Here is a 13,586-nt window from a genome sequence, read left to right on the forward strand (position 1 = left end):
ATGACAAAGAAATCAACATTACTACTTGGAATGTTTTCAGTGAAGGGCCTTTTAGGTCAATGGAGGCGGGCCAGGCGCCTGCCTAAGTCTAGCCGCTTGCGTTAATGGCCCTTATGGATGTGAGCGCCTTAACATGTCTGCCTCCATCGATGGTCTCCAAAAAAAGCCCAAAACCAAAAAATTTGCCACTTCAGGGAATCAAATCCACGACCCCAATATTTAGCACTGTCTCCTCTCTAACACTAAACTGCACACTCATTTATGTCTATATACAATATGCTATCATTTTCAACATTTCATAATTATATTGAATACTTTGGCTACTCAAATGAAAATACTTTTAGCTATAGAGTTTTAAATCTTGTCAAGATTGTTTGAAAAATTCAAAAATTTGAATATCAAAATATGTGAATTTAAAATAAATATTTGAGACTCTAAAAAACTTCAAATAAAAATTTATCTCTAGCAAACATGTAGATCATGGCGCACACTACAACTTTGGTATTAATTATGTAAACATTCCAGGTCGTTTATAAATTGTAAATTTTGAATTTCAAAATCTATAAACTTAGAACACATAATTAGGACTCTAAACGACTTCAAACAAAAAAAAACTTTTCAACTACAAACTTGTAGACTGTATCGAATGCTATAACTTTCATATAGACTATACTAACATCTGAAATTGTTTGATAATTTAAATTATAATTAAGTTTTAAAATTTGTGAATTTACAACAATATTTTGGAACAAAAAAGTTTTAATTCGAAATCTTGTTAACTATAAAGTTTTATATCATGTAGAGAGCTACAATTTTCAAATAAAGTTTGTTTACATCCGAGTTCACATAAAAAAGTTACACTTTTTTTCTGATATATCAATTTATAGAGACGTACATCTTAAGGTACCCATCTCTAGAAATAAATATTAGGAGACAGATACTTAGAACGACCGTCTTTGAAAATCATCAACTAAAAGAGACAGTCGTATTAAGATGCCTGCCTCCAAAATCGAGTTATGGAGGCAACTAACTGTCCGCCATCTCCGTTAATTGATGATTTTCGGAGGTGGGATTTTTCATGGTGCTCCGCTGACCATTAATGGAGGTGGTCACGAGATGTACCCACCTCTGTTGATGTTTGTCTCAGTCTCACAAAATTATTTTTTGTAGTAGTGCAATTTCTAGAATTATCTTGAGGCTATACTTGTGAAAATTAATTAATGTCTAGTGTCTTGATGTTCTACGTATCCGCAGGAAAATAGTTTGGTGTGGATTTAATGATGTAGCCATGAGTGGCGCAATCGATGAGCTAATTTCTTGATTTAAAACTGTTGGGTTGATTCAACTACTCTGATTCATGAAATATTGTGTTTTGTAGTTATAGATATAGTTGTAGAGAGTCAGTCCAAGATTGTTATTACGGAGACTTGCTAGTCGTATAAATAAAAATATATATTTGTATAGGACTTCACTAGACCTTGATAATTAATATCGATCGGATGTGGTTGATGAGCGTTCATCAAGCAGGCTTCACGTGGTGTAATTATATATTATGCACTATTGATCAGAGTTCAGAGAGAATCAATGCAAGTGGACATACATAAAGCTGATGATGCCGGCCCTTTGCTAGCTAAAGGTTTCAGAGTAGCGTAATTTTTGTAATAGTCTAATTTCTTGATTTAAAACTGTTGGGTTGAGTCAACTACTCTGATTCTGGAAATGTTGTGTTTTATAGTTATTGATAGAGTTGTAGAGTCACTCCAAGATTTTTATTATGGAGACTTGCAATGGAGTCATATAAAATTATATATATGTATAGGAGTGCGCTTCACTAAACCTTGCTAACTAATATCGATCGGGTGTGGTTGATGAGCGTTCATCAAGCATACTTCACGTGCTGTAATTTTATATTGTGCATGATTGATAAGAGTTGAGAGACCATCCAGTGCAAGTGGACATATATAAAGCTGATGATGCCGCCCCTTTGCTAGCTAGAAGGTTTCAGAGTAGCGATGACTCGGTCATAAGTGATTGAATCAGTATATGTATATTATAGATAGAGTTATCAAGTTAGTCTAAGATTATTGTTAACGACGAGACTATGCATTGGAGGTCATATAAACATATTGGAGGTTGATGAGCGTCCATCAAGCAGACTTCACGTGCACTAGCATGCATGCATGTCTGACCTGGTATAGTTGGTGTAGCAAGTTGAAAATGACTTCAAAGTGTGAACTCAAGAGACTAAGCCATGATTGCGGGATCCAAGGCTATGATACTAAACTATACTCATGTGCTGATGTACTAGCCCGATAAGAGGCTATTCACTCTGGTGCATAGCAAGATAATATGACACTACCAGAAAACAACCCATCAACACCGGTTGAAAATGGGCTTAGGCACCGGTTTTCAAACTAGAACTACGAGACCGGGTAAATGACCTAGTGTTGAAGTGTACCTTTGGTACTAGCTCCATCAGAGGCTGTTCACTTTGGTGCGTAGCAAGATAATGATGATACTACCATAAAACAGCCCATCAACACCGGTTGAAAATGGGCTTAGGTACCTGTTTGAAAACCAGTACTACGAGACCGGATAAATGACCCGGTGCTGGTTGAAATGGCCAACAGGTACCAAAGAGGCTGCCATGCTAATGGAAGCTGGAAGCACCTTTGATGCCGGTTGGCCTTTCCAACCGGTATCAAAGTGCTTTCCTCCTTTTTTTCAAATCCTATTTTTAATTGTTTGTTACTATATAATCTTTCATAATTGCTACGCATATCCAAGTTATATACTACTATACGTTCATTAGTGGCATTGGAGTTAGAATAATTTATGAAAATAACTAAAAGTAACTGGCAATCATGTAATTAAGTTATTTAGACATAATAGTATTTACAGATATAGAAATGCCACAATCACAAGTACTAGAAATGTAATGAGCAATCTTTTTTTTCTGTCGCGATTACAATGCAAGTACTAGGCCCCTCACGACGTCGATGCGGAAGGCCATCATGGTAGATTCAACTACTCTGATTTAAAACTGAAATACTGTTGGGTAGATTCAACTACTCTGATTTAAATACAAATTTCTTGAGTTAAAACTGTTGGGTTGATTCAACTACTCTCTGATTCCTGAAATACTGTGTTTTATAGTTACAGATAGAGTCGTAGAGAGTCAGTCCAATGGAGACTTGCAATGGAGTCGTATAGATTTATATATATGTATAGAAGTGCACTTCACTAAACCTTGCTAATTAATATCGATCGGATCACGTGCTGTAATTATATATTGTGCATGATTCATTAGAGTTCAGAGACCATCCAATGCAAGTGGACATATATAAAGCTTATTATGATGCCGCCCCTTTGCTAGCTAAAAGGTTTCAGAGTAACGACCCAGTCATAAGTGATTGAATGAGTTTAGGGTCCACTGGGGTGGATCGGGCGTGGCACAAACTTTTACATTAATTGTAGTAGTTTGACCCATTTTGAATCGAGTTTATATGTATATAGTAGATAGAGTTATAGAGTTAGTCTAAAATTATTGTTAACGATGAGACTTTGCATTGGAGGTCATATAAACATATAGGACTTCACTGCAATGCATTGTTGTACTTGATTGATAACCTAGCTAATTAATTTGGGTGGTTGATGAGCGTCCATCAAGCGGACTTCACGTTTACTGGCATGCATTTCTGACCTGGTGTAGCATGTTGAAAATGACTTCGAAGTGACCAAGCCATGTTCGTGGGATCCAAGGCTACAATGCTAAACTAATCATGTGTGAACTCAAGAGACCAAGGTCTTTTGCATAATCGTCGGATCTCGTATGATTTTCGCTGCTACAAGAGGCTAAAGACCTGTCAGAAGTAGTAAGCGACCTCACTAGCCAAGACATCTTATACGAAGACAAAGGAGTTTGGATAGGTAATTTCCAGCCCAACGGCAGAGACTATCTGTCTCACAATTAAGATCAACCTATAGGATAGATGGTTTCCAGTCCAATGACAGGGAAAGTCCACAATTAAGATCAACATTTTTCCTCTATCGAGTGTATATATATATATATATATATATATATATATATATATATATATATATATATATATATATATATATATATATATAGTGTTATGGTAAGTTGCAACTGCTTTGACCATTCTAGTTGCAACTGGGTTGTGTCCAATTGCAACCGGTTCGCGTCCACTTGCAATCGGGTCAGTCCGAGTTGCAACCAGTTTACGTCAGTTGCAACCGGATCTGTCTGAGTTGCAACCAGTTTGTATCCAGTTGCAATCGGCATCAGTCTGAGTTGCAATTGGTTCGTGTCCAGTTGCAACCAGGTCGGTCTGAGTTGCAACCGGCTCGTGGCTAGTTGCAATGTGTTCGCATCCAGTTGCAATTAGTTCCAGTTGCAATTGATGTAGTCTCTCAGTTGCAACTGCAGGGTATAAGTGCATTTTGTACACAGAATGCACCTTGATATATATATATAGTAGCTCTATTTTACTCTCTGGGTATAGAATAAACATTCTGTACCCGAGCCGCACAGTCGCCCTCCGCGGCTCCGTCATCCGGGCGCGCGCCAGGCTCCGGTTTTCTAACGTCGTGCCCCACATCCAGTCGCATGCTGCGGCGCTTTAGGTGACGCACCGGCCGGTGCCGTATGCTGTGACGACGATGGTATGGAATCGTGCTCGGCTCGACATGTTTGACTGGTTTGCTATCTTCTACGATCAACAATAATGATTGTTTATTAGTAACAAAAAGTTATGATTACTGATATTACTATTATTTTCCTTGGTATACTAACCCTCAAATGAAAAACATGTGAATCGTAAATTCCATCTAGTAGCATTGCTTATTAGTAGACTTGAATATAATTTCAGTGATGTGTATACACGGAGATGGGTATCATAAGATGCTACTAGCGAGCGGGCAAATAATGTTCTTACTTAATCTAGCATGCTGCTGACTGCTTTTAGAGACGCAAACATTTATCCTCGTGGCTCCGCGGAAGCGAGGGATCGTCGTACTCCAGCGAGGGACTCAATGCCTGTTTTTACAATCGATTCAGACCAAGAAACAAGGAGAAGAGGACGTGTGCTTGCATCAGGCTTCATCCAGACAGGGCAACAGATGGATTTTACCATACCTCTTGTCGAGCTAAAGATGAGGACGCAGGTTCCGGCCACGGGGCGCTCGGATGGCAGAACCGTCGACGCGAGGTACTTGATGAACGACGGCAGCCAGCGTCGTGCTCTCCGCCTGGCGCTGGCGGGCAAAGGCCGGGAGAGGTCAGGATTGCTTGGTCTCCACCACATCTGGCTGATTGCCTGGAATGCAGGGGCACCAGCGCTCGCGTGAAGTGCCGGGGAGGGAGTTTCTGGCAGCGACGCCGGCGATTGCCAGATCCTGTCCGGCCTCTGCGAACACCAGCGAGCGGTTCCGAGCTTTGATCTTGGGGAAGGAAAACCGCGACGTGGGGAGGAAAAACCAACGAGCGGATCCGTGGAAAACCGGACGGAACCCGCGTGCCTCGGCTCCACGCCTCCACGGGACGGTGGGGTGGGTTGCTTCGGGTACAGAATAAGCTATTCTATACCCTGGGTATCGAATAGCGGTGTCATATATATATATATATATATATATAGCATTGTTGTTGTTGCAATTCAGAGTGCATATAGTTGCAATTACATATTATTTGAAAAACTGTTGAAATATAACGTTCATGGATCTCATTTTGTTCGGTATATTTTTTTCAACAACGTGCTTCAAACGGATCTGAAATCACATCTACGGTTCATGAGATATCACATTTTTTAGATTCAAATCAAGAAAAGATTCCTCCACATGCAAGCTTCTACCAACTGACCATTTGGTCTACTGGACTTGCCTCTACTCCCTCCGTCCCAGAATACACGATACACACGTAATTTAAGATTCAAACTTTAAAAATTTTGACCTACGATTAATCTTGTATAATAAAACTTTGTCTTATAATAATCATATCATTGTATTTATATTTTAAAATAGTTTCATATAACTATAATTTTGTTGCTACAAACATTATGTTATAGGCGACATTAAGAATCAAATATTATTACTGAAGACTGTGCCAAATTTGACCATGCCTTATAACTTGGGATGGAGGGAGTATCTTTTTGACCAATCTGGCTACTACCCCCGTTCTGGAATGTAAGACATTGGAGGATTTAAATTTGTACCCAAATGTAAGGCATGATAAGATCATTTGGACAAAAAGACATGCTAGTCTCCTTTGTTTTAATGCTAGTTTTGTAAAGAAATCAATTACGGCAGGATGGGGGAGTAAAAAAGGCATGCTAATCTTCTTAATTTTGGTGCGGGCACCTGAAAACTAAGCAATTGATAACTGAACAATGCATTGGTGAGGGATACATGCACTTTTTTCTATCTCCATAATCTGTCTGCAAAATCTCAGAACGCTCTACATTCCAGGATGAGCCTATCCTGTACGTGTAACCTTTCGCTCAAATACTCCAATCTACAATTGAAGCATCTGAGGCCACATCAATCGAGGATACATGACGGAAGAAATCGTTAGTTCACCTCACCTTCCCCAAGCGTGGTTTTCGTTTACAAATTTTCTTCTGTCTATGCGAACCCCCCTATCTTTCTCGTAAGAATGAGATGTAGGTAGGGCTAAAAAAAAGAAAAAGAAAAGAGTCAAATCGCACAATCTCTATAATAAGTAAATGCTCTTTTTTTCCGGAGGTTGTCGGAATTATTTGCAATAAAATATTGGCTACAATCGAGGAGGTTAGATGTGGTCACAATGAGTACGTCATATCGGCTGATGACAACAAAGGCTAAAGGATCTTTAATTTGGTAATTTGGAACGGAGTACTTGAACCGCAAATTCTGAGAAAACAACTATATATACAGCTAGCAAGGGGCAGCAGCTTTATGTCCACTTGGATCATCTCCCGACACTAGCGGTGAGAAGCTAGCTGCTAGCAGTGCGGTTTCAAAGCCAATCGGATCCGGTTCAGGGAGCAGATGAATCAATCAACAGAGAAGGTTTAACTTTGGGTCCGATTATTTCAATCATCCATTACTGAGCTGTGGTAACTCTTACTTTAATTTCTGCATATTCCTCATCCTAATTCATGATTACATGCTGCCTCTGCCTGCTTGCCATCAGGCCGTAGCTATTTCGATGGACAAGGAGCTGGTGGAAGCAGCGAAGATGTTCCAGGTTCAGGCGCGCGAGGCATCGAACAAGTTCAATGAAGAGTACAATTCCAGCAAGATGGACACGATGATCCACAGGTTCCCTCCAGGGCTTCGCGAGATCATCAGCAGAGGATACAAGTTCATGGTCGTCCCGACATTCGTCGCCATCGGCCCGTACCACCACGGCAAGGAGCACCTTGAGAAGATGGAGGCGGTGAAGAAGGCCGCTGCCCGCTACTTGTGGGAGCGCAGCCAGAAACTCGAGCAGGCGGTGAAGAACGCCGCTGCCTACTACTACTTGTGCCAGAGCAAGGGCAGTGGTGAAAACCTCGCGCTGGATGGCCTCGACGATGCCACCAAGGCGGTCGTGCTCGCCGTGAACGACGCCCGCGGCAGCTACTTCGCTGACGAAACCGGAGAAGGTATGAGCGTGACCAAGGACAGCGCCCGATTTGCAGAGATGATCATCTGCGATGCTTGCTTCCTGCTGCTGTACATGGAGGCTTATGTCAGATCCTACGGCGGAGAAGAAGCTGCTGACGACGAGGTGAACGAGTCCATGCGACGCTTCCTCTTCGGCAACCGGCACCGCATCAACAACGACGTCATGCTGCTGGAGAACCAGGTGCCGTGGCGGGTGATCCGTGTCCTCATGGATCTTGGGAGTGACCTGTGGCTCAAGGGGTCTGTGCAGCATTTCGTCGCGGCCATGGCGAGCTCATTCAAGATCCGCGAGTCTTCCGAGCTCGAGCTTTATGAGTGGGATGATGAAAAGAACCCGCCGCCACATCTGCTTGCGCTCCTACGGTTGCACAAAATCGAAGAGCCTAACAAGAGCATCCACCGAGCAGCAGAACCGGGAGGAGGTACGGCTAGTGTTGATGATGGTGGTGATGTTGAAAATGCTCTGCAGGATCCACTCATCAACCGAGATGGCACACAACCACCATCCACCTCATCAACAGCAACCCAACAAGCAGGGAATCGCCAAGTGGTCGTCTCGGCGATTTCTCCCAGGGAGCTTCAAGAGATCGGCATCAAGCTGACGGCCAACAAGACGGAGGCGATCTCGGACATGGGCTTGGAGGAAGGATGGCTCTTCTTCAGCCGAATCACCCTGGCGCCGCTGTCCCTGAGCGACGCAACAGCGTCTTGGCTCGTCAACATGGCGGCGTTCGAGGTTTGCTCAGCCTCAAGGTTCGGTGACCCACCCGGTAACACCGCCGTCTGCTCCTACCTCGCGCTCCTCGCCTTCTTCATGGTTCGAAGCGAGGACGTGCGCAAACTCCGGTCGATGGGCCTCCTGCACGGGGCCGACAGCGACGATGACACGCTTGCCTTCTTCAACACCCTTAAGAAGCACCTCCCCGACTACGGAAGACGTTTCGCCGAAGTTATGGCAGGCATCGAGGAGTACAAACACAAGAGGCGCGTCATCACCACACCATACAGATGGGTTTACAACAACTGGAAGACCGTCGGCGCGGTGGTGTCTATTATGATCGCGACGGCGACTACCATTGCTGCGCTGATTAATTTGTACAAGGCGCTCCTCTCACTCATCCACAACAACTGATGCAGATCGATGCAGTACTGCAGTGGCCAAGTTGTTTAACTAGTTAGTACGTACTACTCATTTTGATTTGAATAAAAGCTCTGTAAGCTGCATTGATTGGAGCAGCACAAACACACTGTCCGAGTTTCTTCATCTATGTCCTCTCGATCTTCACTTTAAATCTATTATATTAACTAGTGTGCTCATGGGCTATTAGTTTAAGGGGTCTTCACTTTAAATATCGAATTGGATATGTTCAGCACAAAACAAGGCACCGGTTAAACCAACACATGAAAATTAAGAGTGTCGGTGCATTAGTCAATGCAACTGGAGGCAAAGTGAAGAAGACCCGGTGCGACCGGTTAAACCGACACTTGAAATAAGATGTGTTGGTACATGAAAGTGATCGGATGCTCGTAGCCTAAGAGAGGGAATGGGTGAATTGAGCAACTTAAAATCTTAACCTATGGCTCCAACTAGTTCGCACATAAACTTATGTATTACTTCTCGGCCATCAAGTCTCTTCTGTTTTCTAAGCAGAAGGCCGTAGGTTCGACCCCTAGCTGGCCAACTGTCGGTGTTTAGCCGCCAAACTCTCCGAGGTATACCCCGAGGAGATAGATTATAGACAGGGACTCATCGGGATCAGAACGCGATGGTGCAAGGAACACAAAAATTTAGACAGGTTCAGGCCGCCGGAGCGTAATACCCTATGTCCTGTGTGATGGCTTGTATTGCCTTAGATGTTGTTCGACATGTATTGTCTGTTTTGAGGGGTTCCTGCCCGCCATTATATAGTCTGGGGGGATATGGTTACATGGAGAGTTCTAACCGAGTACTACTAGAGTCACACTTCAACAAGGTCGAATAGTTTCTTTGTGCATCAACTATTCCTACTGTTGTTCAAGTAGTTACAGTAGTGGTAAGGTATATTCCATGTATTATCTCTTATTCTAGAATATTCTACATCTGTGAGCAGTCCCGCTGCCCCGGATCTGACAGACACCTTGACTTACCACAAAGTCAATGCCACCAAGGCTTACGCAATTTTTCGGTCAACTTGGTCCCGCTTTCCACTAAGGAGCTTCTTCACGAAGAATGGGGTCTCCACGTCACCCACACAAAGCCGTCGACACCGCTCCACATAAAGCCAGAGGGTCGAAGACATGCCGGCGAGCCACCAAGACTCCAAGGAAGCAAGCACACAAGATACAGTTGTGGTTCACTTTATAACCAGTTCACAAGGCACAACACCTTGCTCTTGGACTTACTCAACAGCTAACCTAGCACTAATACTCTTAAAAATATGCTAAGGACTAAAGATTTAATCACTAAGCATTTGCCAAGCGGTCTACATACTGCATATATATCTTTTAGTTGTATCCTCTCAGCTGTGAGAGGTTAAGGCTGAATAGTCCTTAATCTAAAAAAATATAGTTTTATGTATTATGGAGGGAGTGGAGGCTACCGGTGAGATGACATCAGCCATGATCATCTCAGAAATCACTATGAGGCTTTGTTGCGATGGAGATCGGCTGCAGTCGCTACTGGCGACTACACGCGATCTGAGCCATCCATTCCCCCAATGAACGGACCAGATGGATTGCTACAGTGATACTACAGTGGTAAGCAGTACCGATGACCAGTACTGCTACAGTGCTCCACAGTAGTGAACATTGATCCCCTTTGCTCCGTCGACCGCTTAGGCTGCAGTCCGCTTTGTTGGGTTGCAAGAGGATTGAAAGGGATTTGAGAGGGTCGGGTGGGATTAAATCCACAAGTCAAAAAAAAATTCCTGTCTAGTTGTCAGGGTGCACGGATAAGTTCTACTGCTCATCGGGTAACCGAAAGGCGAAAGGCGAAAGGCGAGGCTGCTCTGTATCTGCCTGCTACTCTGCTTCCCCAAAACAAAAACAGAGCAGGAGGCTCCGGCATGCTACTCTGCTTTCCCAAAACAGAGCAAGTTCCAGCGGGTAGCCTCGTGCTGGCGCTCGTCTCCCTCTTGGAAGTTGCGCGCTCCTTCCTCGTCCTGCATCAGGCCGGCAGATCTCGTGTCGGACTTGGTTCCAGCACACTGGCGATCGAGACGATTAGCGTCTACTTCCGGCCCGTCGCTTTCGATCTCCTTCATCATTCACTTCACACGGTGAGGATTCTGATGTTGCAGGGTTCACCAATGGAGGTTTCATCGCCTGGACTGTCGCAAGTAGCCGGAGGACGCAAGCACCGGCACCGCCTCACTCTTGCTCCGGCCATCATGGAGGTTTGTACTGATCCTGCAGGTTCGGCGGAGGCCGGCGCTGTTGCCGAGGTCGGCGAGGCGGCTCTTTCCGAAGGTTCTAGTGATCAAGCTGTGCTCAACCTTGCGGATGATGAGGCCTACAGTGATTGTATCATGGCGGGATACTCATCCGAAGAGGCACGAGAATACATTTTCGATAAGAAAAAGTCCTCACGTTTCAAAGAAGAGAGTCTTGTTGAAAATTTTTGGTCGGAAGTGGGTTTCCCAAAAGGAACACGATGGTGGGAAAATGAATGCCCGTCGGTGGGAAGGCAGCCGGAACACAGACAATGTGCTTCGTCGGAACCTTCTTCACCACAAAGTTCAAAGCATTTTTCACCACCGTCTAAGAGAAGGGTTACATCGAATCCTGATATTCGAAAGAAAGGCTTCGTGACGCGCCCTTGGAAAGGCCCAATTCCTAAACGTAGACCACCGGTGCTAACGTTGGAGGCGTTATTTCCAGAGAGCTCAAGGAAGCGCCTTCCGAATCAGGTTCGGCCGCTGTGCGAGGGAGAAATTTCGATATTTGACACTCAATCTGCGCGCCTCACGCAATTTGACACTCAGTTCGCAGACCTTTCGAAATATAAACCTCCGCACGCGAATTCTTTCGATTCAAGGGTTTTCGTTCTTTTTTCTCAATTTCACTCATTATTTTTCTCATTTTCAATTTACACACCCCCTGAAAAGACCAGATTGCCCCTAACCTTATCCCTTCACCTTCACCGTGAGGAATCGGCCTGGCGTTCGTTCTTTCTCCCTCCTCTTGTCTGTCTGTCGGCGGAGCGTGGCGCTGCTCAGCTCCATCCCGCCCGTGCGGCCGACGGAGTTCGCCTCCGCAGCTGCCGCCAAAGCTCGCCTCGCCTCTGCCGCCCGCGCTGCTGACGAGAACATTTGGGCTGTGCTCGCTCCCGCCCGCGGCCGGTGGAGCGCAGCTCGCTCCTGCCCACGGGCGGCGGAGCCCGCCCCGCAGCTACCACCTGCGGCCGGCGAAGCGCGGCACCCACCTGCCAGCGGCCGGCGGAGCCCGTCCCGCGGCTTCTCAGCTCCCGCACACGGCCGGCAAAGCGCGGCTCCCACCGCGGCCAGCCTCCTCCCCGTGCCCGCGGCGCTGTGGGGCGGTCAGCTCACGGCCGCCTCAATCTGGACGCCACTGATTCCCATTCGCCACCTCAGCTTTCGCGTCCTCACCCGTGCCGCGGGGCCTCGCCGTACCGGGCGGCTTCCTCCTCCTCTCCCTCCCGCGAGCGCGGCTCTCGCGCTCCAACTGTGGTTCGCGATCATCTCTTTTGCCTCGCCATCTGCGTTGGGTCACAGCTGATTCGCGCGGTGGGGGAGAAGCAGAGCATAGGGATTGAATCTCTTCCTGACAGAGCGGGGAGGAAGAAAGAACGAAGGCACGGGAAGCATGGCCAGGCCGATTGGATCCTCACGGTGCAAACAGGGGCAATCTGGTCTTTTCAGGGGGATGTAAAATGAAAACGAGAAGAATAATAAATGGAATTGAGAAAAATGGATGAAAACCCTCGAATCGAAAGAATTCGCGTGCGGAGAATTACATTTCGAAAGATATGCGAATTGAGTGTCAAATCACGTGATTTCTCCCGTACGAGGACCTGATCGTGAATGCCCGGGGATTTGGCCGGTCCATCTGGGACCTGATTCCGAACGGGCCCAGGTGCCTTACGAGAGCCCCATCTACACAAAACGTCCTGCAGCCTGTGCGGGACTTTCCCGTGCCACCGTCACAAACCCTAGCGCGTACTACGCAGGCTCTGACCGCTGCAACGCCAGCGCCAGCTGCCAGGGGGGAGCAACGCGCCTCCTTCGCGGACGTCGTGCGGAAATCGTCGGCGCCGATGCCGCCGTACCCTCGACAGGTCGACCGTGGCAGGGGTCGGGGACCAAACATGGGCCGCCGCGACGGTCGTGGTCAAGGCGATTTTGGAGGCGGCGGCTTCCAATCTCACTCGAGGACCAACCAACAGCAAGCTGGATGCGGTCGTGACCATGGCTGCGAGGGAGGTCTGTTGCAGGCTGGGCATGGTGCTCCAGCCGGTCGCGGCTCACACCCTGGTCGCGGCGGGGGTGGGGAGGGGGGGGGGGGAGTTTTTGCATCAGCAAACTTCTCGGCCAGTGGGAAATCAACCCAATAGCAGTATGTGCCGATTCTTCCTTCTGGCAAGGCCGAGTCCAGTCAACAAGGGACTGAGCGTGATCAGCTGCAACTAGAGCAGGGTGCGCTAAAGAAGAAGATATCCTTCTGCTTCCGCTGCAAGAGTAGTGGACATGTTAATGAGAATTGCAAGGCAAATCTCGACTGTCTCATTTGCAACAAGAAGAATTCTCATTTGTCGGCCAAATGTCCAATTCTGAAGATGCCGAAACCAAATGCATCTTTCTTTGGGTCGGGGAAGAAGGAGTTTGCTTTCATCAGAATTACAGACGTGGATTACAAGCTCGAGACACCGGATCCGTCACCCACGGGATTGGTCACTATCACTGGGGGCACATCACAGCAGAGGT

The 13,586-nt window shown here is 46.1% G+C and overlaps 1 protein-coding gene across 2 annotated transcripts; it reads left to right on the forward strand.

Moving 5' to 3' along the window:
• The first annotated feature begins 6,878 nt into the window (after window positions 1-6,878).
• LOC120643865 (UPF0481 protein At3g47200-like) lies at window positions 6,879-8,910 on the forward strand. 2 transcript variants are annotated; one of them, XM_039920350.1, is made up of 2 exons: window positions 6,879-7,065; window positions 7,190-8,910. In XM_039920350.1, the coding sequence occupies exons 1-2, from the start codon at window positions 7,045-7,047 to the stop codon at window positions 8,795-8,797; spliced, it is 1,629 nt and encodes a 542-aa protein (XP_039776284.1). In that variant the 5' UTR covers window positions 6,879-7,044; the 3' UTR covers window positions 8,798-8,910. The 2 variants fall into 2 exon arrangements, with proteins under 2 accessions (XP_039776284.1, XP_039776285.1); XM_039920351.1 differs by having other exon boundaries at window positions 6,950-7,112.
• Window positions 8,911-13,586: the final 4,676 nt, after the last annotated feature.

This window comes from Panicum virgatum, chromosome 8K, assembly GCF_016808335.1.
Source record: "Panicum virgatum strain AP13 chromosome 8K, P.virgatum_v5, whole genome shotgun sequence".
Lineage (NCBI taxonomy): Eukaryota > Viridiplantae > Streptophyta > Magnoliopsida > Poales > Poaceae > Panicum > Panicum virgatum.